At 38.8% G+C, this 25,903-nt stretch overlaps 1 protein-coding gene across 10 annotated transcripts in view; it reads left to right on the forward strand.

The window, feature by feature from the left end:
- ryr3 (ryanodine receptor 3) overlaps positions 1-25,903 on the forward strand; it is a 111,068-nt gene that overhangs the window by 72,705 nt on the left and 12,460 nt on the right. For 4 of the 10 annotated variants that reach the window (XM_034901057.1, XM_034901058.1, XM_034901060.1 and 1 more), the window contains 40 exons: positions 1,308-1,410; positions 1,539-1,659; positions 2,595-2,764; positions 3,786-4,006; positions 5,061-5,151; positions 5,480-5,620; positions 6,079-6,242; positions 6,472-6,550; positions 6,748-6,837; positions 7,412-7,555; positions 8,358-8,420; positions 8,563-8,638; positions 8,745-8,868; positions 9,143-9,258; positions 9,364-9,431; positions 9,529-9,650; positions 10,191-10,240; positions 10,330-10,390; positions 10,505-10,743; positions 11,428-11,509; positions 12,525-12,655; positions 12,798-12,916; positions 13,463-13,661; positions 14,212-14,306; positions 14,625-14,770; positions 14,996-15,083; positions 15,199-15,291; positions 17,158-17,325; positions 18,223-18,282; positions 19,105-19,239; positions 19,585-19,697; positions 19,963-20,062; positions 21,938-22,050; positions 22,282-22,333; positions 22,422-22,478; positions 22,617-22,716; positions 23,193-23,272; positions 23,486-23,562; positions 23,652-23,725; positions 25,491-25,505. In XM_034901057.1, coding sequence (XP_034756948.1) covers positions 1,308-1,410; positions 1,539-1,659; positions 2,595-2,764; positions 3,786-4,006; positions 5,061-5,151; positions 5,480-5,620; positions 6,079-6,242; positions 6,472-6,550; positions 6,748-6,837; positions 7,412-7,555; positions 8,358-8,420; positions 8,563-8,638; positions 8,745-8,868; positions 9,143-9,258; positions 9,364-9,431; positions 9,529-9,650; positions 10,191-10,240; positions 10,330-10,390; positions 10,505-10,743; positions 11,428-11,509; positions 12,525-12,655; positions 12,798-12,916; positions 13,463-13,661; positions 14,212-14,306; positions 14,625-14,770; positions 14,996-15,083; positions 15,199-15,291; positions 17,158-17,325; positions 18,223-18,282; positions 19,105-19,239; positions 19,585-19,697; positions 19,963-20,062; positions 21,938-22,050; positions 22,282-22,333; positions 22,422-22,478; positions 22,617-22,716; positions 23,193-23,272; positions 23,486-23,562; positions 23,652-23,725; positions 25,491-25,505 — 4,340 coding nt within the window. Of the gene's footprint in view, positions 1-1,307; positions 1,411-1,538; positions 1,660-2,594; positions 2,765-3,785; positions 4,007-5,060; positions 5,152-5,479; positions 5,621-6,078; positions 6,243-6,471; positions 6,551-6,747; positions 6,838-7,411; positions 7,556-8,357; positions 8,421-8,562; positions 8,639-8,744; positions 8,869-9,142; positions 9,259-9,363; positions 9,432-9,528; positions 9,651-10,190; positions 10,241-10,329; positions 10,391-10,504; positions 10,744-11,427; positions 11,510-12,524; positions 12,656-12,797; positions 12,917-13,462; positions 13,662-14,211; positions 14,307-14,624; positions 14,771-14,995; positions 15,084-15,198; positions 15,292-17,157; positions 17,326-18,222; positions 18,283-19,104; positions 19,240-19,584; positions 19,698-19,962; positions 20,063-20,848; positions 20,946-21,937; positions 22,051-22,281; positions 22,334-22,421; positions 22,479-22,616; positions 22,717-23,192; positions 23,273-23,485; positions 23,563-23,651; positions 23,726-25,490; positions 25,506-25,903 lie in introns of all 10 variants that reach the window. The other 6 variants (XM_034901059.1, XM_034901065.1, XM_034901062.1 and 3 more) reach the window with 3 other exon arrangements.

Consider the following 25,903-nt stretch of genomic DNA (forward strand, 5'->3'; position numbering starts at 1 on the left):
TGTCACTAGAAACATACACCTGTCATCTGTCAAATGCCGTTGCATTATTATCTTTGAATGAAACCGTTTAGGAACTTCAATATTTGACTACATATCATGAATGCTACTCCCAAAAGGTGTTTTTTTAGATAGATGGTTGCTGGGCAATACGTCTTTGTGAATGTCTGTTTGCCGTCATCGTGAAGCGTGAATAAAGCGGTTATTGAAACATAATGCACTGTGGATGTTTCTGCCATTTTTATAGCTAGAACAATAAGTTGTCCCATTTATATCATGTTTCTATTGTGGAAAATGCTGTTTCACTAGGTTTTTATGTGGGTTAGGCCACTGAACATCCAAATAAGTGCCCTGAACCACGCACAGCCCGTCAGTCTCTATAGGGTAACATAGGAAAACCCACCCCCCAATCTGGTGGACCCAAACATATTTTCATCTTTCTAAAACTGCTTTTCCATGTCTTACCTCCATACATTATTGCGTAAACACAGATATTTGTGTATTTACCTAAAATACAAGGGGTTGCAGCCAGGTCGGCATAGAAATATGCCATTACAGCCTGTTTTGCTTTCCATGTAAACAAGCATGCAATAGGAAAGCCTGGGATTGTGGAGAACACTAAATGATCTACTGAATAAGCATGTAGTCAAACCTTTAAACAAAACACACTCCTTAATAATCAAAAACATTTAACCGCTAATGAAGTTTACTTTCGACCATCAAAACCTTTTTATTGCCTGTAACTCTGTGATATGAGGAAATAACAGGAAGATGTTTGGCTGATAGGAGGTTAACTAGCTCTATGTTTTGACCCAAGGAAGTCTTTTTATCATCATTCCACTTGGAGAAAATTGGAATGTTTCATTCGTCCCGGCCCCCCCAAGTCTTGGATAACCAAATCTGAGACATTTTAAAACAATACTTACATAAAGACATCATACAGAGATACTTGTTTAGTTAGAGGTTTAAGAGAAATGAATATACCAGCATTGAAATTGATAGCAGCTGTGAGTAAAGCTGTGTAGAAGTTGTTGCTGACATTAGTATACAAGGGCTGTTACACACTTGCTGCATTTTAATGGGTACGGTTATTGTTGCATGAAGTGAGGAGACGGATTGGGAAGCTAGTCAAAATCAATATGCGTAACACAGTGACCTGGAAGGAGATCATGTATTGTGTCAACACATTGTTATAAATATTCACAAAATTGCTCAATTATTGCTCTTCTGGTCTCAAACTACCTTGTGGAATGTGTTTGCACTATCCCAAAATATGTTGTCACAGTGACAGAGTGTTTTGTGTGTTTTAGGTCTGGTGAGGAAGAAGGTGAAGTTATTCACATGGGCAACGCCATCATATCCTTCTACTCAGCTCTCATTGACCTGCTGGGCCGCTGCGCTCCTGAGATGCATGTGAGGAGCTTATTCTTCATGCACAGACTTCCTTTTCTGTTTAAATATCCTCTATATGATAACAGAGATCACTACAATGACCTGAATGAAATAGGGAGTTGACTATTTCCTACATGTGTCTATTACAGCTTATCAATGCCGGTAAAGGTGAGGCGCTGCGTATCCGAGCAATCTTGCGCTCTCTGGTTCCCACGACAGACCTGGTGGGCATCATCAGCATCCCCCTCAAAATGCCTGTGCTTAATAAAGGTATGTTAGTCGTGGTGGCTTTTGTTTTCATTTCTTGGCTACATGAAGTCGAGTAAGCAGGTGTTGAAAGTTGAAAGAATAGCAACATAAAAAAGTTAACCCAGGTGTCGCAGCAAAAACAAACAATGTTTTAAAATGTAACGGGGAAGAAAGCTCTGAAAGCAAAAAAAAAAAAGAAGCTAAAAGTGACACAGAAAAGCTGATGCAAAAAATGATCTGGGACTGTTTTCAAGGCTGAAACTAGTCTCACTCTGATAAGCCATTTTGATTTAAACCAAGTAAACAAACACAAGCCACAGTATATCAGATTCAAATTTTCTCTGCTACTTGCTGAACTAACTACACCACACTACTTTATTGCCTAGAAATATAAAAAAAAAATTGATTTGGCTAGTGTAGTATGTACTTGAAGTCACAGTGCTAGATGAAGAAAACTTAAATAAATTCTCTGCATTTTGAAAATCATCTTACCTTCATTCAGGAGTAAATATCTATTAATTTCTCTCTCTGTGTTTCTACTGTGGAGGAAAATTGTCAGCAGCAATCACACATTTTTTTGCTTTTTTAATAACTTTCCATGCCTAGAATTACTTTTACTATAAATACACCCATGATGCTACATTCTTTATCTTTTGATCAAATTAAATAGATAAAATAAATACAATGACCAAGGTCCAAGGTGCTCAGGAAGTTCAGTCAGATGATTGAAGGTGATCTTTGGGGTCGGGAATTCAAATCGAAAAAAGGAAATCCAGGGCACTCTTTTTTTTACTGGCTATCTCATAACAGAAAATGTAAAAGACACAGGGACAAGTAACCTACGCGTAGAGGCACAGACAGCCTTCTTCGGGTTTTTTTTTTTCTATAATAAATACAATGTTTCCAAACGGCACAATAACCTATCTTTTCTCCCATAAAATGTGTTTCAACTTCAGATGGCACAGTGACAGAACCTGACATGTCAGCCTGTTTCTGTCCGGACCACAAGGCCCCCATGGTGCTCTTCCTGGAAAGAGTGTACGGTATCGAGGACCAGAGCTTCCTACTCCAGATGTTGGAGGTTGGCTTCCTGCCTGACCTCCAAGCCTCTGCTTCTCTGGACACGGTGATTGAGAGAAAACCCACATTTCTTTTATTTTATTTTAAACTCACTAGCTACAAAAACATCATTTTAGATTATTATTTGGGCATTTTGTGTTTTTATTATGTAAGACAACTGAAGATGTGAAATAGGAGAGAGAAAAGGAGAGAGAGAGTGAGAGAGAGAGAGAGAGAGAGAGAGAGAGAGTGAGAGAGTAAGAGAGGAAATGACATGCAGCAAAGGGCCGCAGGCCAGAGTTGAACCTGCAAAAAGTAAAAGTTGTTGCTTCTAGTAGGTGTTAATATGCAATATATCTTCTATACAATCAGAGCAAAGGCTTGTTATGACTGTCAAGTTGGCAAAAACATTAACATAATTTTGGTAAAATGATCAGTAATATGATCAGTTCTCAAATGGTCTGTATTAAATCTGTCTTGTAGGGATATAACACTTCTTACTGCGGCAATGTGTGGATCACCATTGAACCACTGTGAACCTTTCACCATTCTCTGTTTAGGAAAAATAATCAGCGTTTACATAAAATATCAGCCGAACTGGTTAAAAATGATTGTTTTGGTAAGAAACACTGAATCTACACATACCTTTTTTTTTAAATAAAACTTCATAGGGAAGGGCTTCTTTAGGTTGCCCATGACTCGTGGTAACACTTCCTGAGTGTTAACATGAGACAGGCAGAACGTCATATTTGACAGGCAGAACGTCATTTATAGAAACTAATTTTAAAACAAATCAACAATGTTATCTGTGAAAAAGTCAAATTTAGATTTAAGAATCGACAGAAGTTTCTATTCAGTCAATGCCCTTTTCAAACCTCAGTGATTGATTAAAATGATTGCCAACTCTGACATTGAGGAAAATGGTCTTTTAAATTTCCCTTTACCTTTACTACAGTGGAACCACATAATGTTTCTTTTAGCTATTGCCAGGAGCCTGTATTCACTCCAACTTTCTTTTAATCTTCACATGTGGGGAGACTGTTGCTGTTTCTCTCCATCCTTTAACATACTTGTTCTCTGTTCAACAGGAAGTGCTGAGCACCACTGAAACGGCATTGGCCATGAACAGGTACATCGGCTCGGCCCTGCTTCCTCTGCTCACCCGCTGTGCCGCTCTCTTTAGCAGCACAGAGCACTACGCACAGCTGGTTGACTCAACGCTGCATACTATCTACCGGCTGTCCAAAGGACGCTCACTCACCAAAGCCCAGAGGGATGCCATCGAGGAGTGTCTGCTGGCTATCTGCAAGTAAGCCCTCCCAAGCTCTGTACAGACTCAGCTGATGGCTGTGCAACAAGCATTGACAAGCTATAGGACAAACTGAGGTACAATGACATTAAGTATACTAGATTAAGGGCACTATTACTTCCGGGCTAACTTTACTGTGCTTTTGTGCACCTTTAGACTCAAATAATCTGATAGAATATTTTTGGCTTTGTTATTTTAAGCGTCAAGGAGATATTCCGCAGGTCTGTCCAGGCTGTAAGATTTTAAAATCAACACAATACCACATGGACAAAACACACACACACACACTAGGACTGATAAACCGTGCAACAATAATGTGCCTGTGCAATACTTTAATTCCACTTTACTATTTTTTCTGTATACTTCTATTTATTTATTGTGTGTTTATCTTATTGTGTCTTGTACTACTTTTCCTATCCCTTGCTGTTGCAACAGTGGGAATTTCTCCATTGTGGGACTAATAAAGGATTTTGAATCTTGAATACAAACAGTAGGAATTCATACTAATGTATGTTTATTTGGCTAATAAATTAGGCCTGCATTGTTTTTCTGTAATGGCATATCGTCTTGTAAGATTGATTGAGCAACAAAGAGTAATTCTGCGATACTATTTGAGTGTTTTTAACTTTATCTGGGCCAAATTTAGCATCAGCAACATTAGACTTTATTATAAACCTATTTGGTATTTCAGAATGATCACACCGATAATTAAGGATTTTACCCATATAATGTTGGCAGCCATTTTGGAGTTAGACCTCAATTTACCCTGTTTCATTTAGCTTGGTACATACAGTATCTGTCTGCCACATGCTACAGAATGTTTTTATCTTCATTCAGTTGATATGAGTACATATTTCTGTTCAGCTGCTCAGCTTGGTTTAATGCACATAAGAGAATTATATCAGTTAGACGGTGTGTGCGTGGATATGTAAACTGTATTATATTGAATCTGCAGTTGCTGTAGCTACTGTGTCAAACTTATAATATCTAGGCAGCTTCTACTCACTGCTTCTGTATGTTTATGTTTAAATAATATAATACTTGTATTTTACAGGCACCTGCGTCCCTCCATGATGCAGCAGCTGCTCAGGCGGTTGGTGTTCGACGTTCCCATGCTCACTGAATACTGCCAGATACCTCTCGGGGTGAGACACTGAACAGAGTTTCTTGTCACTATTGTGCTTGATTCTTTAGTTGAAAGAGTTATGGGATTATGACAAACAAAATCAAAAGGCATCTTGTATTACACAACTCCTTTATCCTCCCCACTTGCTGTGTGTTGAACACCCAGACATATTATCTTTTCCTCCCTCAAGCATTTCGTAATGAATGTCTGAATGCAGTCATACATCTAATACAGTATAATGTTGATTTAGTACTATGAAACTGTTAAAGTTCTGGCCATGATGTGTAAAACATATTTTATTAATGTGAACTCAAAAGGTTTTGTTTTCTTGTGTCTCTGATCTCTAGCTTCTGACCAACCACTATGAGCAGAACTGGAAGTACTACTGCCTGCCTTCTGGTATGGGCAGCTTTGGCAGGGCCTCCGAGGAGGAGCTCCTTCTAACCAAGAAACTCTTCTGGGGAATCTTTGACTCCCTTTCCCAGAAGGTACACCCAAAAACCCTGAAATCTTCATTAAGATAAGATGAAAGCATGTGCACGGACCAGGACATTATTTATGATTTTGGAAAACTGTTTACTTCTCTATATTTTCTTTATATATACGTCGTCTTCTTACTCATTTTCTATTCCTGCATGACAAAATGTTTAGTATTCTACTGGTGTTTGCTCTCAGAAAGCTTTACTCTTTCTGAGTTTTCAACTTCCAAGTGAGGCTCTCATGAGAAAAGTTCGTTTGCAGTCAGAGGTAGTGAAGAGAAAGCTTAATGACGTGCTTGTGAGAAATGCAGCAGAGGTGAAGTCAGTTGAATCATTTACAGTTAAAGCCATCCCGTGGTTGACACTTTTCCAGCTCTATCTTTCACTCATTTTCTTTTCACTGCTCAGTCTACATCTAATAGCTAAGCAGACATGTCCTCATTCTGATCTATCTGTCTCTTCTGTAGAAGTATGATGCTGACCTTTTCAAAATAGCCACGTCATGCCTGTGTGCCATCGCTGGAGCCTTGCCTCCGGACTTTGTGGATGCAAGTCTTGGAGCAACACTGGAGAAACAGGCATCAGTGGATGCGCAGGGCAACTTTGATCCCAAACCCATCAACACTGCCAAGTGAGTGGTCTAAAAAAAGAAATGTACTTATTTTTTTCCTAAAGTCAAAGATTAAAATGCACAATGTTGAAATTCTAAAAAAAACTTCTAATATCTAAAACTGATAATGCCAGTTAAAAAACGGTAATTAAAGTCAAATCTGCATTTGAGTGTTTGTCCACAAATCAAAACCAAGTAAAAGTGACTTTGAAATAACAATACATATTTAACCATTATCTCCACCTTCTAGTATCTCCCTTCCTGAAAAACTTGAGTACATTGCCAACAAATATGCAGAGTATTCCCATGACAAGTGGTCCTCAGAAAAGGTTAGTCCCTGTACATGTGGTTTCTGTGTTTTGGACATTTTCTTTATTTATGCCATCTCTCATGTAAAATACCTAACTTAATTACATCTTGATTGTACTCCTGCATGCCTGGACAGTGAGCACTCCCAATATAATAGTGTTTCTAATATAGCTGGAATGCAGTTTAATACATGTACTTCAATGAACTGTTGTCGCAGGTGTCAGCAGGCTGGAAACACGGAGACAGCTTGGATGAGCAGGCCAAAACCCATCCACTGCTGAAGCCTTACAAAGCGCTTAGTGAGAAGGTACATTCACACTGGTTCATACACAGTTGCTGCTAGGGGAGTAGTAAGCATTATCTTAACTGCAGATTGTCTATTAAACACAAGTACATTTTTATGGGAAATACATTTTAGCTTCATAAGCTTTTACAGGTTGATGAGTTTTATTTGTAAAAGAACCCCTCTCAGTGGCAAAGGTGGTTTAAAGGCAACTCAAAATGGTGTTGGTTGCATCAAGGGGAAGTTAGCCGACTTGAAAACATGGCCGGTAAGGAAGAAAACTGTACATATAACTGTATAAGTATAAGTATCTCTGTTTCAGGCAATTCAAATGTTTTTTATTGACAACTTAAATCAAGTTAGAGGTGAAAATGCTATTCATTTAGTCAAGGGGAATCTCAAAAACACATAAAAAGCACAGCACATTTTCTGCAAACCTTATGCCAAACTATATGACATTATACTGTTAAAATAACCTCCTTTAGAAAATGTAGGAAGTTGTTTCATTTTCAGATCAAATGTGTGTTTTTTATTTATATTAACCTGTGTTGAACTGTCATACCTGATGTGTGTGTGTGTGTGTGTGTTCACTATGTAGGAGAGAGAAACATACCGCTGGCCAGTGAGGGAGTCATTGAAGAGTATGTTGGCAATGGGCTGGAACATTGAGATGACCAAGGAAGGAGACGCCATGTTACAACAACGAGAGAGCGAAAAACAGCGAAAGATCCCTGAATCTCAGGTATCATCCCAAAAAGGGTTTAATATTTTCTCCCGAAAATTAGATGACTCAAACCCGGGAAAAGAAGATCCATTTCCGGGTAATCCCGAGAAATAGCTGTTTTTATTTATTTAGTTTTTAGACCAAGTAATGTATCAACATCATTCAAATATGTGTTCCTAAATCCTAAACTGACATGTTTTATATTATTTGTATTATTATTTGGGCAAAAGAACATTGCCAATGTCTAACATCAACACAGTTTGCAATGATCAATTCTGCTGCGGGATCAGGTGAGCTGCATGCGTGACATCTGCTGCAACGCTAATTGTGAAATGCTAGGTGGAGTGTCTGTGACTTGTCTTCTGAAAATCTAGGCAACCCGTTTAAAACCAATATTTCACAGAACTCCATTATAAAAAAATAACAAAATGTAGTAAACCATTGAATGATTCCTAAACCGTTCTGTTAAACAAAATCCATTCTGTAGCGTTTTGAGATTTGTAAGCGGCTGCAAACGGGAATAATCACTTGAAGTTAACAAAAATATTTCTTTAATAGGGCATCATGCATTAACATGCATCACTTCTTTTACACCAGGAGCATTCTTTCCACGAAAGAGCTACCAAAATATTAAGACCTGCAAATGTAAAAGCTCTGAGTCAGATCAGTCCCACTCACAGCTGCATGGTATCAACTCACAGACATAGTAAACTACACATTGATTTAAAGAGAATTAATGTGGAATAATTCTAATGCATTTATTGTTTTTTAATAACCAAATCTGGTTTTGTGCTTGTATTGTCTTGTTCTGACATTGTAGATCAATGAATTCAGTCCTGCTCCGATGGACTTGCACAATGTTAATTTGTCTCGTGAGTTGCAGGTTGGTTTTTGTTCAACTTTTTTAATTGTCATAATAATATGATCGGTTGCCATAATAATTTATATATATAAAATAATTTGCCACATATGGTCTAATCGCTGTGCGGGAGTTGTCTTTTACATTTTTTTTGCTGTCTCTGCAGGGCATGGTGGAGGTGGTTGCAGAGAACTACCACACCATCTGGGCCAAGAAGAAGAAAACTGAACTTGTTAGCAAAGGTATGTACATGTACAGTTTAAAAGTACACAGCTGCGGCAATGCTACCACTAGTAATTTGTGTGAAATACAATTTAAATGATTTTAGAATTTTATTTGACTTTTCAGGAGGAGGGACCCACCCACTGTTGGTACCCTATGACACCCTGACAGCTAAAGAGAAGTACAGAGACAGAGAGAAGGCCCAGGAGCTCTTCAAGTTTCTGCAGATCAGTGGCTATGCTGTCATAAGGTTAACCACCCCTCACTCCAATTAATTCTTCATTTTAGAAAACAGTTAAACCATTAGGTATATTGTAATTTCAAAGCGGTTTAAAAAGTTGACTACATTGTGTACTTACGTCCGTAAAACTTAAGCGTTGTATCTTTTTCTTATCACGATATATACGTTTTTATCAATTAATTAGCATTGACAGCATATTGACAAACTTTGCTTTCATTAATGTGATGGAAAAAAATAGTATTTCAGCTGAACATATGTTATTGGTGATTATTTAATCTGACAGAGATCAGAAGGACATAGAGCAGGACTCATCGTCCATGGAAAAGCGTTTTGCCTACAAGTTTCTCAAAAGGCTGCTGAAATACATTGACTCGGCCCAGGAGTTCATTGCTCATCTTGGTGAGTATGCAGCATTTTAAACACAGGGGCGCTTAGAGGTGTTTTACAATAATTCGGAACTCTCCTAAATGCTAACCTTGCCACTCAACATCATTGTCAATCCAGAGGCTATGGCCACCAGCGGGAAGACGGACAAATCACCTCATGATCAGGAAATCAAGTTCTTTGCCAAGGTCTGGAACACTTTTTGCAACCACGGATAAGCTGTTGAATAGACTATTAAGAAGGCTTCTTTTAAGTTAGTCTAATGACAGCATTTCTTTTCTCCAGGTTTTGCTTCCTCTGACAGATCAAACTTTAAAGAACCACTGTCTTTACTTCCTGTCCACGCCCAGCAAGAACCTGAGCAGCTGTGGCTGCGCCTCTAGCAAAGAGAAGGAGATGGTCACTAGGTACTGTATAGAAGCATTAGATCTCGACCGATTTATCGGCGGGCCAAGATTATTGGCCAATATTATGCATTTCCCAAACGATCGGTATTGTCAAAATTATTATTATTTTTAAAATATTCATTCATCAGAATGATTTATATTGACAAATAAATGATTATGATAAATTAATATTTAAAATTGTTCAAAGGACTTTAAATGTCATATCTTAAGTTTGTATTTTGAAACATTTTATTTATCAGAACTTTAATATATTTAATATTTGTATTGGTATCCGCCTTAAAAATCCTTTATCGGTCGGGCTCTAAAAGCACAACATATTTTGCTTAATCAGTATTTCTTTTGTCAGTTTTTTTTTTTCTATTCAGAGTTTTTTTTTTGCCATGAAGTCCTCCCTTTTATCTCAATGCGTGCAGGATTTTTGTCTTTCATATTTTCCTCAGACCATTTCTTATTTCTATGCTTACTTTGCTTCTTCCAGCTCTTCTTTGTTCACTCTGAAGCTTTTTGTTCAACTCTGCTCTTACTATCTTTCTTTTCCAGCCTGTTCTGTAAGCTGGCAGCTCTTGTCAGACATAGGATTTCTCTTTTTGGTAAGGTTGGCATTGCATCTGTCTGTGTGCCCATGTGCCTCTTTGCTTGGCATCTATTTCCACATCTACAGTGAATGTCTCTCTCACAGGAAGTGACTCTGCAATGATGGTGAGCTGTCTCCACATCCTTACCCACTCACTTGACACCAGGTAAGCACACATTGTTGTCTGTATACTGTATGCACAGTGATCCATCAAGTAGTCAGTTATAAACTAGTCTTGTGGATGCACACTAACCCTTGTGTTTGCACCCCTCTCTCTCAGAACGGTGATGAAGTCTGGCTCAGAGCTCGTCAAAGCCGGGTTTCGGAATTTCTTTGAGAACGCGGCAGAGGACCTGGATAAGCTGCTGGAGATGCTAAAACTGGGGAAGTTTATGCAGTCCCGTGCCCAGATGAAGAGCGTCACCCAGAGCATCAACTATGTGACTGTGGCGCTGCTGCCCATCCTCACTGCCCTGTTTGAGCACATCACGACATACGGGTTTGGAGGGGACCTGCTTTGTGAGTTTGTGTTATTTATTTTTTTACACAGCAAAATAAATATATACTATGAAGTAACTGAACAGACTTGGTCATGTGTGACCATACACAATATTTAGTTTTATTCACAGTTTATTAATATCCAATATCCAACCCTGTCCAAACTGCTCCAAATTCTAAACCCCAAGTTTATAGGGTACCCAGGAAAACAAGTGTAAAGTTGATCGGAATGGTTGATGCAATATTTCCATGGCAACGGACACACATGCAGATACAGAGATTACCCAATTTATATTTAGATATATTTGCATATACATATTATTAATAGGTCCACTGCCTTCTAAAATAAGTTTTCTTCTCTCCACTTCTCATTTACAGTATACACTGATAAACAAAGGCATGCCTTGGTCACACGTTATAGTTTCCTTAGAGGAAAAACAACATAATATGGGGTGTTGAAGTAAGGACACTACAAGTCTATTATAGTCCCTAACTGGAATTTAAAAGAGACAATTGGTCTTGTATAAACAATCTTTACATGCCCATTATGCATACAGATACTACATTTACACAATAGAGACATTTTAAATTATAATTATTCACTTTATTTTTTTTTCTTTCTCCTCCTTTCATCTTTTAAATAATGTAAGTACAAGTTCATTTAAAAATAAAAGTGTGCTTAATGTATATTTGTTTTTGTTTCAGTGGATGATGTGCAGCTTTCATGTTACCGAATCTTGAACTGTTTGTACTCTCTGGGAACTGGAAAGAACGTCTTTGTGGAGAGGTACAGTAGGACGCCAAACTTTTCTTAAACCATGCAGCAGGATGTAAAATAGCTTTTGGTTCTACACATGACCAGAACTGTATATTTAATCATAAAGTTTAAGACTCCTTGGTAATGATGGGTCCTTCTTATGATTTCTGTCATCTTGAGAATTGGTATCAGGGAACTGTGAAATTAAAAACTACATTAAGCTTGTCACTGTTAATTAGGATGTGTCTGTTAAGTTTTTTGATTTCTGACAAATGCACTCAGGACTCAAGTATTTATGATACGTTATTTACTATTTATGAAAAAATTGGATATCTATGCCATAGTTTTTGTCAAAGAGTACCGGTATTTGTTACATGTTAATGAAGACAGAGGTGGCCGGTTTAGCTAAGTTGGTAGACACACAAATATAGAGGGTTACTCGTCGACTCAGTGGTTGTGGGTTCGACTCCTACCTGCAGCCATTTGCTGCATGTCATTCCCCGTCTCTCCCTTTCCATGTCTTCATCTATCCTGTGGAAATAAATGCCCCAAAACATAATCCCAAAAAATAGGAAGACAGAGGTTTTTTCTTTGGCTAGTCAAGATAACAATCTCATTTCATGAAAAACGGTTCGTAATAAAAATTATTTCATGGCCAATGATTTAATGGCACAGGGGAAAGAGAACACAACAGTAACACTTCATGCTGTGCAACATCTTTTATTAAAAACACAATTATGTGGCTGTGTGAGTAAGAGTTACAGTGTTAAATTCTGCCAAAACTTTAAGTTACTTGTGTAGCCCTAGTTTTTTGATTTTCTTTTGTTTTCATGTCTCAAGTATGGGATACGACGAAGAAGTTCTTGTTCCATCACGCCAACTTGTAAAACCTTGCAATTGTCAGGGGCTAGGACTAGCTAGCTGCCTCAAATAGCCAGTAAAAAACAATGACACCAAAATGTTTGGTTGTCACCAGCTTCTACAATTTATTTTAGCTGTGCTTTTTTCCAAATTAGACTTTATCAATTTACATGTTGGTCTGCAGACATCTTCCAGCGCTGGGGGAGAGCTTGGCAACCCTGGTGGGAGCCATGCCTGTGGCGTTCCTGGAGCCCCAATTAAACGCCCACAACCCGCTTTCTGTCTTTAACACCAAGACCCCCCGAGAGAGAGCCAGTGAGTGTCCACTTGATCCTAATTTTTCATTATCCCATTCATTTAAAATGTTTTCACTTTGCTCTTTATACGCAATGGAGTTTCTTGAAATATTTCTAAAAAATTCAGATTTGTTTGTTGTCTTTTTGTTTTTCCTTTCTAGTCCTGAGTATGCCGGACACAGTAGAGGAGATGTCTCCAGAGATGCCTCATCTTGACAGACTGCTTAAAGATGTCAGCGATGTCTCAGAGTCTGGTGCTCGCTACAGTGACATGCCACAGGTCTGAAGGGCTGATGGGATATTTACATTAATACAAACAGCTGCATTTTTACGCTTTTGGTCCCACAAAAACATCGTCACTTCTGTGCTAATGAGTTGCATTAGGGGTGGGGTCCATTGTTTATAGGGCTTGCAGGAACATCTCAGCATTTGCTCAATCAATTTTGACCTAACATACTAACATATGTCTCTCTTGAGTTGCAATACTAAATTGCCGCAATATCCCTTTAATGACGGTAATATTTACTTTGTTTATTACTAGTTAGATCTTTTTTTTTTCTGCAATGTGTGCTGCATATTATATTAAAATATAATATAAATGACGTGGAACCTTTTGAAGTAATATCCTTCATTTAAAAACAGTTTAGACACAACTAACTATTTACGTTGTGTAAATTTAGTTGGAATGTATCACTGTAGAACTACAACTCACGCAGAGCTTGAGTGTAAGGCTCTTATAAGACATTATCAGTGTAAAATCAAGATGTACATTTATTTACATGACATCAATCATACAGACATTTTACCTTCAGCCTGTCTCCTGCAGGTCATTGAAGTGATCCTTCCCATGCTGTGTAACTATTTGTCCTACTGGTGGGAGAAAGGTCAAGAGAACTCACCTCCAGGGACCAATTGCTGCACCACGGTGACCTCTGAACATCTCAGCATCATCCTGGGAAATATCCTCAAGATCCTTAACAACAACCTGGGCATTGATGACGCCCCCTGGATGAAGAGGATTGCGGGTAAGAGCCAGACTCAAGGCAGTGAGAGAAAGAATAAATATGATTTGAAAGGGATTCTTAGTGGTCAGATTTTGTTTTTGTTAGACTTGCAAAGTCAGGGATTGTAAAATGTTATTTTGGGTTGTCAGGAAATATGAGATAACATTAGAAATTAATTGCTTAATGGAGTCTGTATTGACATTTTATTAGATGTAGAGTTTTATTCTCCAGAAACAACCCTCATTCTTTTTCTCTTTTAAAAATCATTAACAAAGAAGAAAAGAGTTAGATTTCCTGGCAAACAGCATTATAACAAAAATAAGAAATACAGTTAATTTAAATGATGAAGCCCATGTGGCAACCTAGTGTTACTAGAGACAATGGTAAAAACCACCATTGGTGATCTAACTTAAACACTTGTGGTTGTTCTAAAACTAAGTGCTAAATATAGTTTGACAGCTGTGAGACTTGACACCAGAGGCAATAATCTCCAGGGACAGAGGAATGACTTTGGTGTCTGGATGAGTGGCCCATGTCCAGAATATATATTTTCTACCTTCTCTGTCCCCAGTCTACTCTCAGCCAATCATCTCCAAGGCTGGAGCAGATCTGCTAAGAACCCACTTTCTGCCCACACTGGACAAACTGAGGAAGAAGACAGTGAAGGTGAGATCTTCAAATATGACATACCTGGTATAACACATTGTGTCTACTGCTTAATGACACCAATGGTTTTTTGCTGACTCCATCATAACCTGCTGAATTTACAGTGTTAATATGGAGCTGCCGATAGTCGGAGGAGCTAGACCAAGAACTGTATGCTCAGTCACATTACCTACAGAGAGTAAAAATATAAATGTTACTTACTGAGTGAGCATACAAGGAGGATAATATTACCATTGAGTTGGATGGGATCGTGCGTGAGGACATTTATACTAATGAATTGATTGCCGGAGATGAGTTGTTGATGTGCTGCAAACTAAGGTTGTAGCTGAAGAGGAGCTGCTGAAGGCCGACAGTAAAGGTGAAAACCAGGAAGCCGAGCTGCTCATTCTGGATGAGTTTGCTGTGCTCTGCAGAGACCTCTACGCCTTCTACCCCATGCTCATCCGTTATGTGGACAACAACAGGTACAATTTTACCAAAGAAAGATTAGTTTTTATTTCAAGATTTTTGGGGGGGATTTTGACTTGTAAACAGTTTGTACAGTTTCAAACAGAATTATTATTTTCCTGTTGTCCCGGAGCTTTATTCACCTCTGTTCTATTTAGTTATGACATTGTTTTGTCCTTCACAGATGTACCATAACATAATGTAACTCAATAGTCTCTGGTTCGTGTCATTGTACATTCCAGGTGCCGGTGGCTGAAGGAGCCAGATGCAGACTCCACTGAGCTCTTCAGGATGGTGGCAGAGATCTTCATCCTCTGGTGCAAGTCCCATGTAAGTCTCACTGCTCAACCTAGTAGTCAAATCACAATATGATGTCTATTACCAGGATATTGATCATGAGGATGTATTTCCTGATTAACCTCTTTTCTTTGTCCTCTGAATCCAGAACTTTAAGCGTGAAGAGCAAAACTTTGTGGTTCAGAATGAGATCAACAATTTGGGCTTCTTGACTGGCGAGGGCAAGGCAAAGATGTCCAAGGTAAATATAATGAACAACAGCATATCGAAGATTCCAAAGAGAACATTGAATAATTAAATTAAAGCGTAATTGCTGGTGTGTTTTGGGATCTCACTTATCTCACCTAGCAGAGACCAAAAATAACAGTTCAATGCTTCACAAGTGAGTCAAATAGCGAGTCGGTTGCGTTAGCTCCGCTTACCCTCTCTGTTGGACCAACCACTGCTGTGTGATAGAAAATGCGTAACTAACTGTGCCCCTCTTGTGTTTTTTTTCTCTGGAATGTTGGCAGACACCGAGTTCATAATACTACAAATGCAAGTGCATTCATCAGTGGGCTGTAGGCTCCATCACCATTCTGTCGCCTCATTTAGTAATAGTGACTTAATTGATATTTATTTAAATGACAGTCAGATTATTACTTTAATAAAATACGTAAAATGATAAGTCCAGTGATATTTAGTTTTGTTCTTACATCAAAAGCGATGAAAAGACCAAAACCAACAGTTAATTTATCCCACTAACAAGTATTGTCTTTGTATCCTTGGTCTTTTTTAAAGTGATAGCCTATTTTATATTTGTGAGCCATTTTTTATATTAAAGTCTTCAGTAAAAAGTGTGACTGAGTACTTCAAATATCAGGGGTGTCCCAAAGTATGATTGACCCGTTGAAAGCACTCCTGGATTTTTTTTCACTATGGAACAGCAGGAATCAATATTGAGACATCTCCTGTCTGCTTGAACTTCATATGGGTCAGAAATCCTCTGTAAACCATGACATGTCATTGCCAGGCCAAAAAGTAATTGTGTTATTAGTATTGAGCATTGTGAGATTGAGTAATCTCGCTCTTATCCTGCTTGCCTCTCCGCTGTTTCAGCACTTTGGAAAAGCTGAACACAACCTGAATACTTCCTGGCAGGAGCCCAAATGGCTTTCTTTTTTGCTACTATATTTCACAAACTTTCCTAATGAAAGTGGAAAGTCCTTCTAAGCACATTCCCTGTGTTTTAATTGATCCCCTGACATACACTGAACACTTTGAATATGTAGATGTAAGATGTTCTACAAATTGTATAAAACTGTATAAGTTCAAACCTTTTAAATTCACCACTACAGCAAGGGTTTAAGACATATCATATTTCATGTGGACATCTGACAGTAAAATCAGGTTATAAATCTGGATGTTGACAGTGTTTAGCCCTGCAGTCGCTTAACAAGCTGTCACTGTGAGAGTTGTTTATTTGTTTTGGCAGAGCAGACAGTTTATTTAAAGTTTATTTATTTTCACCCTGGTGGTTTGACACGATCACTCCCATTGGAGGAAGGCTCATCAGCTCTTGATTCTGGAGGACTCTGCTCGTTGACTGATTTATGTTGAGGCCCTTTGGGACCTAATATGGGATTAATCTTCATCAATGGTTTGGAGTTAAAACACTGTTTTTCTGCCCTGAAAGCATAGTCATTGGAAATTAGTGACTACATTTAAAATGTTGAAGTTGGTTTAAAAAAATTATGAATTCTTAAAAGTTTTTTATAAAAATGTATTGAATAATAGAAATACAAACAGAAATACAAACCACACAGGATATAACAGATAGGATGCTCCTCAACCTGATACAATTTCAGTTTTGCTTGTCACCAGTTTAGTTTAAAAGAAAACTGTCTTCTATGGCTCAAGTAATGTGTCAAGTGCAACACAAAGTGCTATACATATAATAAAAAGAATTATAGCAATTAGAAAAAACAAGGACAAACAAACACTAACATATGATAAAATTAAATTAGAAAAACAAGATAGGGAAAGATCAAATAATTGCTCTGACAAAAGCCATTGCAATGCTAATAAGATGTGTCTTTAAGATGGTATTGTCTCCTTTTCTCTGTAGTCAGGGGGTGACCAGGAGAGGAAACACAAGCGGCGGCGAGGCGAGTACTACTCCATCCAGACCTCCCTGATCGTGGCTGCCCTGAAGAAGCTGCTGCCAGTCGGCCTAAACATGTGCACCCCAGGAGACCAGGAGCTCATCTCCCTTGCCAAGATACGCTACAGTCTGGTAAGTTAACAAAAAAATGACCTGGTGTAAAGATTTTTAGACCACTTAACCTATATCTTTTTTCGGGTCCCTTTTTCAACGCAGGACGTCCAGCATGTACACCATCTCTTAGTCCTTTCTTATATTCAGACTTATTTTAAGTAATTTTAAGCTTTACCATCACACACTCTGATGGGTCAAAAATGTTAGCGTAACACCGGAAAAGTCTGTGCTAGTGAGTATCCAGCCAGGTAAAAGCAGGACATTTCTTCATATCGGCCATATTGTATTCTAATTTTATTTTAAGTTTTCTGCTTTACCTATTGCTAAAAAATCTAAATATTTAATCTATGTAAATAAAGTTATTTTTACATTTGTTGCTACAACAAACTCTTAATGCTTTGGCTTGTGACACATTACAAGTAGGCTACGTTACTGTGTGCAACACTTGTTAACTTGTGTGAATGAATGATTTTCTGTCTAGGCAAAACATTCATCACAACTATATGACCGCTAACGCTAACTCAGTAATTTACATTTGGTAATACAGCACTGTAAAGACATCACGTGTGTTAGCAGATGTGGTAAAAATTCTACAGATTTTGTCCAAAGTGACGGCTAGAATCAACACAATCCAAAAGTTACAAAGCCACTTTAAGTCATAGCAGTCCGTATGGTTTTTCTTTACATTACAGACAGCCTTTATTCATTGTGTTAGGCGTTATCCAGAAGGAGTAACATTACATTTTATTAACGTCTTCTTCGGTGCAGTAGACATTCAGTATTTATAGAGTAACAAATACTTTTCCATGTGACTTAATATGCAAATAAACACCCTGGCTACTTACTTTTAAAATATAACAGTACTTTATTAACGCTGCATTGCATTTTTTTGTCTTTTATGAATACCCTTCATAGAAAGACACAGATGATGAGGTGAAGGAGCACTTGCGTCAGAATTACCATCTTCTGGACAAGGTGAGATGATGTTTTGTATAGTTATAATTCAAGCAGCAAGAGCAGTTTTAAGTACAAACCCAAATTCCAATTAAGTTGGGACATTGTGTAAAACGTAAATAAAAACAGAATCCAATGATTTGCATGTACGTATTAACCTATATTCAATTGAATTTATTACGAAGACAAGATATTTAATGTTCAAACTGCTAAACTTTGTTTTTGTGCAAATATACACTCATTTTGAATTTGATGCCTGCAACACGTTCCAAAAAAGCTGGGACAGGGGCAACAAAAAGTGAAAGTTGAGGAATGCTAAAAAAATCAGTTTGGAACATTCCACAGGTGAACAGGTTAATTGGTCATGATTGGGTATAAAAGGAGCATCCCCAAAAGGCGTTCACAAGCAAGGACGGGGCAGGGTTCTCCACTTTGTGAACAACTGCCTAATCACCATTGTCAGTTAACACAGTTTGTCTCTACATCTACGGTACATACAGGTTTTGGAGCAACATTTGCTGCTATCCAAGCAACGTCTTTTTCAGGGATTTTCTTGCTTATTTCAGTAAGACAATGCTAAGCCACATTCTGTTTTACAACAGCGTGGCTATGTAGTAAAGGAGTGCATGTAAAAAAGAAGAGAATATTTGCAAAAAAACAAAGTTTATCAGTTTAAACATTAAATATCTTGTCTTTGTTGTGTATTCAACTGAATACAGGTTCAAATAGGATTTGGACATCATTGTATTCATATGCATAACGTCCCAACTTAATTGGAATTTGGGTTTGTAGCATTAGTATAAGGCTGCTGTTTATTTACGGATGTCTGTTATTGCGTTGTAGTCTGATGACCCAGCAGTTCAGTGGCAGCTGAACCTGTACAAGGACGTGGTTGTAAAGAGCGAGGAGCCTGTAAACTCAGAACACACAGTGGACCGGGTGCAGAGCATCTCAGCTGCAGTCTTTTACCTGGATCAGGTAGAAACCCATTTCCTACGTTTTATTTATACTCACAAGTCAACATCACAGGACATAAAAGATAAGCAAACACAATATTATTCTTCAGCCTTAAAAGTAGATTACAGACATATCTACTCGGGTATCTACTCATCTTTTCAAAGAACTTGCTGTTTTTCTGTATTTTCTGTAATTTTAAATGTAATATTTTTAAGTCTGGGACTGTTGGTGGGACAGAACCAGCTATTTAAACCACTTGAAACAGTAACGGTTGAACAACATAATACAGTACGAGGCACATACCATCTTTGTTGTCACTTCATTTTCCACTTGGCGTTTCACTGCAGTCATTTCTTTGTCCCTTAGGTGGAGCTGCCTTTGAGAAATAAGAAGTGTGTGATGCATAAGCTGCTGTCCAAACAGCGTAAGCGTGCTGTGGTGGCTTGTTTCCGCATGGCTCCACTCTACAATCTACCAAGGTGATTCTCTTTTACGCCGTTGTGGAACTGATTTACAATGTCAATAATGAAATATTGACATGGTCTATTTAAACAAAAAACAATGTAAAACATGGCTTTGTCTCAATCTAACTGTACATAACAAGCAATCACCAAGTAGTCACAGGAAGTGGTTGGGGCATTCTTTTTCTTGATTGTGTGCCCACGTAAACCCCTCATCACCTCCCTAACGACATTCTCTCCTCTGTGTTGTTTTCTTGCATAACACTACCTCATCCTCCCTCAGATACAAAAATAATAATTACTTCCTGAATGGCTATCGGGAGGTTTGGCTGGAAAGGGCATTCAAAGCCTCCAGCTTTGATCGCCTGTTCTCCCTGCTGACGGTAAAGTGAAACCACTGGGCAAATGCTTCATCTGTTCAACCCTCCCCCCTTCATCCACCAGGCTGTGGACTGATCTCTGCCTAGCAACCAATTTTTTTCTTTACTGTTGATTCTGATTGGTCAGCTAGAATGAGTCCAAGAATTGACTGAAACAAACTTATTTGGAAAGTGAAAACACACTGCGAGCTGCAGGCCTTTTCTCATTTCAGGTGTACCCTGAAGGAAGGAATGAAGAAAGGAGAGAAGAAGAAAGACAGAAAGAATTATATTGCATACAATTTTGACTTTAATTAGTTGGCTGCCAGGTTTACAAAAGTTTGCTTGGTTACAGTAATATACAGTATAAAAGTTGTTTCATATTATTTTTATAAGGATTTAAAGATTTGTTTTTCATCTGATATTTTTCCAAATGTTGTGCAGTTTTACAACACATCTGTGCATCTTTATTAGGAAATAATGTGATGTACTCTAATAACTGCAAAAAATGCACCAATTTGTTGGAAAACTGCATATCTCCCCTTAAGTGTGCATGCTCCTCCTAATGATTTTTACAACCTGATGGAAGTAACTACCATTATTTTGGAGATCAAATGTGACCAGTCAGAAGAGCCAGTGGGTCCCACATTGACCAATCACAACCCTGCCTGAAATGCACTTCCTGTAACCCCTTCCTCCCCTTACATCTCTCCTTCCTGTCTCCTCCAAAAACTCACCAGAACCCACCCTAATGCCACTGTACCTCCCTCCCCACTCCCCTCCATTCCTCTCCACCTCCCCCCTTCCCAGGCATCGCGCTATCAACTTCTTCATCCCGGCCTATCAGAGACTTTGGATAGAGGCAGAGGAGTACTCCTTTGAGGAGAAGCTAGTTCAGGATCTGGCAGTAAGTACTGGGCTCGCCTTGCCCTTGCCCCGTGTGCCCTGCGTTGGCACCCCTCTGCCAGTCCTGTCTGCCGAATGCTTCTTTAGCTCCGCGCCCGTCGAGCCTTGGGAGCGTGCCCGGGTGGGGACCTCGCCCAAAGCACCCAGGGGCGGCCCCCGCTCTAGGCGTGCAAAACCCTTCAAACAGAGATCCGTCAGGGGTCAAAGGCTGCATGACCAACTCAGGAGACACAGGGCCAGCTCCGGTGCTCACAGCTCTAAAAAAGCAGGCTATGCCTTTCTGACAGCAGTGGTAAGGAGGGCCTTTCACTAGTAGTCACTAGCTGTTTGGCTGTCAGATCTGGATCCAACCCATCAGTTGTGTGTTCGCTGTACTCTGTAAGTCTGTAGTGTGCGTGTGAAGGTAACGTTACAGTACATTCTGTGACAGTGACGTCAGTGGCATGCTCGCGTACTCACGTGAAGATCACATTTCATATTAGAGCTTTGTACGCTGATGTGCAGCAAATTCATCAAGACACTAAAACTGTGCCATTGAATAAAATTAAAGTTCACTCTTAGTTGCTTCTTGATGGGCAGATAATTTTTATTGTCAGTTTTATTCTACAAATCTGTCCGATTAGTTTCAAAGTCGTGGAGATTTGTGTAGTTGTGATTCCCTCTATGGCAGGCTACTATAATGTCAGGGTCATTCTTCATTTGCAAAGTCATATCACCAAATGGCTTGCTGCTTGCATCTGTTTGCTGTAACATGCATGTATTTGAAAACTTGTTCCAACGTTGTTCAACATTCCACTCTTAACTTCCTCACCCAGGACATGACCAAAACTCATCTGCATGCCAGTGCTAGTTGATTGTTACTGACTCATCTCAACGTTTTAAGAAAAAGTGTGTCAAATTGTTAGTACATTTCTGAAAATAAAAAAATAGAGATGGTTAGTGATCAGACAGAGTTGGGCAGAGCTAACCGTTCATACCTGTGGACTTTTGCAGAAAACCCCAATGAAAATTGTGGAGGAGGAGGAAGAGGAGGTGACTGAGATCCAGCCAGACCCTCTCCACCAACTTATCCTCCACTTCAGCCACAATGCTCTGACAGAGAGAAGGTGAGAAATTGAGATTTGAAATTATTTCAGATTTTTTTTTAATGGGAGCCAAAATTTGTAGAAAAAACACATGGTTTTGGTTTAATCAATTATGCCTTTTTAGCTTTTTATTGTCAATGAATAATTTCCTTAGTAATTAGTTGTATCATGTAGTATATCATATGGCAATTCAAATATAATAATACTTGTTTTGATACGGATGACTTTTGACTCGACTTCCTTCCGTTTCAGTCACTTGGAAGAAGATCCTTTGTATATTGCGTATGCAGACATGATGGCAAAGGTTGTTATTTTCATGTATAAGTAAATCTGGTAAGACGTGAGTTAATAACCTGAAGGATGAGCTCTGAGTGTTGACCTTTGTGTCTTAGAGCTGTGCAGAGGATGAGGAGGAAGAAGAGGAGGAAGGGAAAGAAAAGACTTTTGAGGTATGCTCTCATTAAGGAAGACATTCTCTTAACAATGGCTCTGTCAGACTGTTATTGTCTCTATTTTACTGTTTACCCAAAAAGAATTATGTCTGTTACCTGCAAGGAATTCACAATAAAATGTTTGTTGCTACTCAGGAAAAAGAGATGGAAAAGCAGAAAATCCTGTATCAGCAGGCGAGGCTGCACGCCCGTGGGGCTGCAGAGATGGTGCTGCAGATGATCAGTGCTAGCAAAGGTGATGATAAGCTCAACGTTTCTGTGGCTCAACACTTGTGTAATCCACTGACATGTAGGTTCTCCTTGGCTACTGCCACCAACATTTTAAGGCCTAAATATGAATTCAAATATCAGGTGGATCACCCTGCCTTTAACAACTGCCACCCAAAAGTTTAATTTTTATGAGGTTTACTCAGGAAGTTTTGTGTCCATATGAGTTCCCAATGCATTTAAAAAAAATCTGGGAAAAACAATGACTACTATTAAGGCCATTTTAAAGCAAAACAACAACCCTAAAAGGCCAACCTTTAATCTAAAAACGATTCATGTTTTGATACCCTCAAATGTAACCTTTCCATATCAACACACATTACTTTTTTTCACAGACTGGTCTGATCTGCTACAGTGATTTAGCCTTTGTTATCAGTCAAGCCTGCTTCTGTCCTCTATGTTGTTGACTTTTAGCTTTTATCCTACACTACTCTTTTTCCTCAGGTCGACTGGGCCCCATGGTGTCCTGCACCCTCAAACTAGGAATATCCATTTTAAACGGAGGCAATGTGCAAGTTCAGCAGGTCAGATTATTTAGCTCAAATATCCAACTATATTCATCTAAATGTCCTATTAACGGTATAATTCTTGTTCTTTCATTCTTCCATCAACATATGTATGTACACCTGATATAATAGGAGACAACACTTCAGGAGCACTTTGTTTTGACAATAGGACACTGTATTTATATTTTTTATTTATTTATATTATTTTATGCATTTCATCTCCTATCCCAGAAAATGCTTGATTACCTGAAAGAGAAAAGAGATGCAGGCTTTTTCAAGAGCCTCTCAGGACTGATGCAATCTTGCAGGTACCGTTATATTAGCTGTACTGCAAAAAGGAACTTCTGTGTTGACAGTAAGGGCTTCTATTTTACTTTTTTAATTTTTCTTCCCCTAGTGTCTTGGACTTGAATGCATTTGAGAGGCAAAACAAAGCAGAAGGACTTGGCATGGTGACAGAGGAGGGTTCAAGTAAGTTAAGAGATGCCTTACTAGATGAGTATTTGGATTCAACCTGTTTTCCCTAGTCTTCTGAGCATCACATTCCTGACACAAGTTTCTCTTGAAGTTAAGTAGATACCTGCTGTTAAAACACCCTATTTTACTCTTAATTACAAAACAAAAATCACATTTTTTTTCCTTCACTAAACTAATGCTGAACCATGCAACGGTATAACCTCAGTGTCAGATCTGTTGACAAATGCTAGTTCCTAAGTAGTCATGTCTGTATGGCCCTCGTTGATAGCTGTGAGGGACCAAGCTGGCAGGCACGAGGAGTCTTTAAGTATGTTTTCAAAAATAAATATAGGTTTTTATTTATAAAACAAGGGAGGTAAGGTTTCTTATCACCATGTACACAGCAGATGGTTGTGGTTTCAATGGTGCGGATAACATTAGTTGGTACAAACCGCCTGTGCACCAGGGTCTTTTCACTGTCAGAGTCAATTAGGGCCTTCAGAGCTTTATCGCACAGGTATCAAATTGGCTGGTTCTACCTCAGGGGAGCCTTACCCACACCTGGTTTTGCCATCTGATGGTATTGAGGATGTGGGCCTGCAGGTGTCTTTTGTGGCCTTCCGGGTGGAGTAGCTCCACGGTTGTCCTTTCCTTCTTGCAGCCACAAACACATCAGCCGGTGACGCAGCCTCTGCAGCCGTTGAGGGATCGTGTTCCCTTATCCAAACCTGCAGCTCAGGAGATAGCATCCGCAAATACTACTCCAAGATTATAATTTCATCAACGGCTTTAACAGTTTTACCTTTCGGTTAGATCCACTTCCCATAAAGCTCCTACAGTCTTACATACAGCTCCTTGGGACTTTCACCAGGAATGAGGTGCAAAACCCAGTCAGACCTAGGCCACTGACATGCCGCTGCAATCTTCTCAAAAGTTATAAGGAAGTGTTCAATATCATCATGCTCTGTTAATTTATTTAATCTGGGCTCTGGGGGGGAATTGAAACTGACCTTAAAAGAGTTGACTTGACTGAAAGAGTTACCACCCTGAGCTGTGTCCATGTGTGGCTGCTAGTGCGGCCATCACAATGACACAATCAAAATCACATTGCTATCACTGTAAATTTTGATAAATACAAATTGATTGCTGTGTTTGCTACATTCTTGCAGTCACTGAAGTTGAAGTATGTTGTCTTTTACATCTTTTGCAGTAAAACAAGCAGGCTTTAAATAAAATATATTACGGGATTGTGTAATATGTAGAATGGGACTAAGTACAAGTATTACCTCAATTTCTGTTAACCTTTGTTGTATGAATGTATCCTGTTATTTCAGAGCAGAGGTCTGTGAGTGGCTATTAACAGTGCAAAACATGGTCCAGCTTTAAAACAAATCTCTCTCCAACTTTAAAACACAAGCACTCCTCACTTGACGCTTTTCACATCAAACTATGTGCGTCTTTTCATCATTAAGTCCTCTGCTAAACATTTTCACCGAGTTCTGTGTTTAACAATTCACTACTTATGTCTCGTTGACTGTTATGAAACTTTGACTTTGACTAATGTTTTTCTTATTTGGTACTCATCTAGTTGGATACAACATAGATACAACCTAGGCCTATGATTTCCTCTCGTCTAAATTATTATTTTTAACTGCATGACTTCAACAATCTATTCATAATTCTTTGTATTGTAACTCAATGTCCTCTCTTTTTGCTTATGTCTTCGTGTATTGTGTTTCTCCTTCCTGTCATTTAAATTTAAAAAAAACATCGATGGCAGTCCACACTCAGCGGGGTAAATAGCACATTTAGATCATCCTGATATGGCTATGCTTCCACCCTGAATGTCTTCTCCATATTTGTGGTCCATACTCACTGCTTTATTGTTACCCAGCCTCTTCATCCCTCAGATGTCTGTAGGGACATACTGTGCATGCAGAGTGTACACAGAAATTGGATTTTAAAGAAAACATTGCCTGTCCTTTTGTGTGTTATTTGTTCCCATTCCCTTCATGTTAACATTTACTAATGCAAATCCTATTACTTATCAACGAATCTTTGTGCTAGTGCTGCCTCTTAAGGGTTTGACTGAAAGTTTGTGGACTCTTCCACAGCCTAAGCAAAGCTTTGTCTTGCTTTGGATTTTGGGCCTTTTTCACAAAGCTGGCTTACATACACTTTCACATGGTTTTA

This window comes from Etheostoma cragini, chromosome 18 (assembly GCF_013103735.1).
Source record: "Etheostoma cragini isolate CJK2018 chromosome 18, CSU_Ecrag_1.0, whole genome shotgun sequence".
Classification (NCBI taxonomy): Eukaryota; Metazoa; Chordata; class Actinopteri; order Perciformes; family Percidae; genus Etheostoma; species Etheostoma cragini.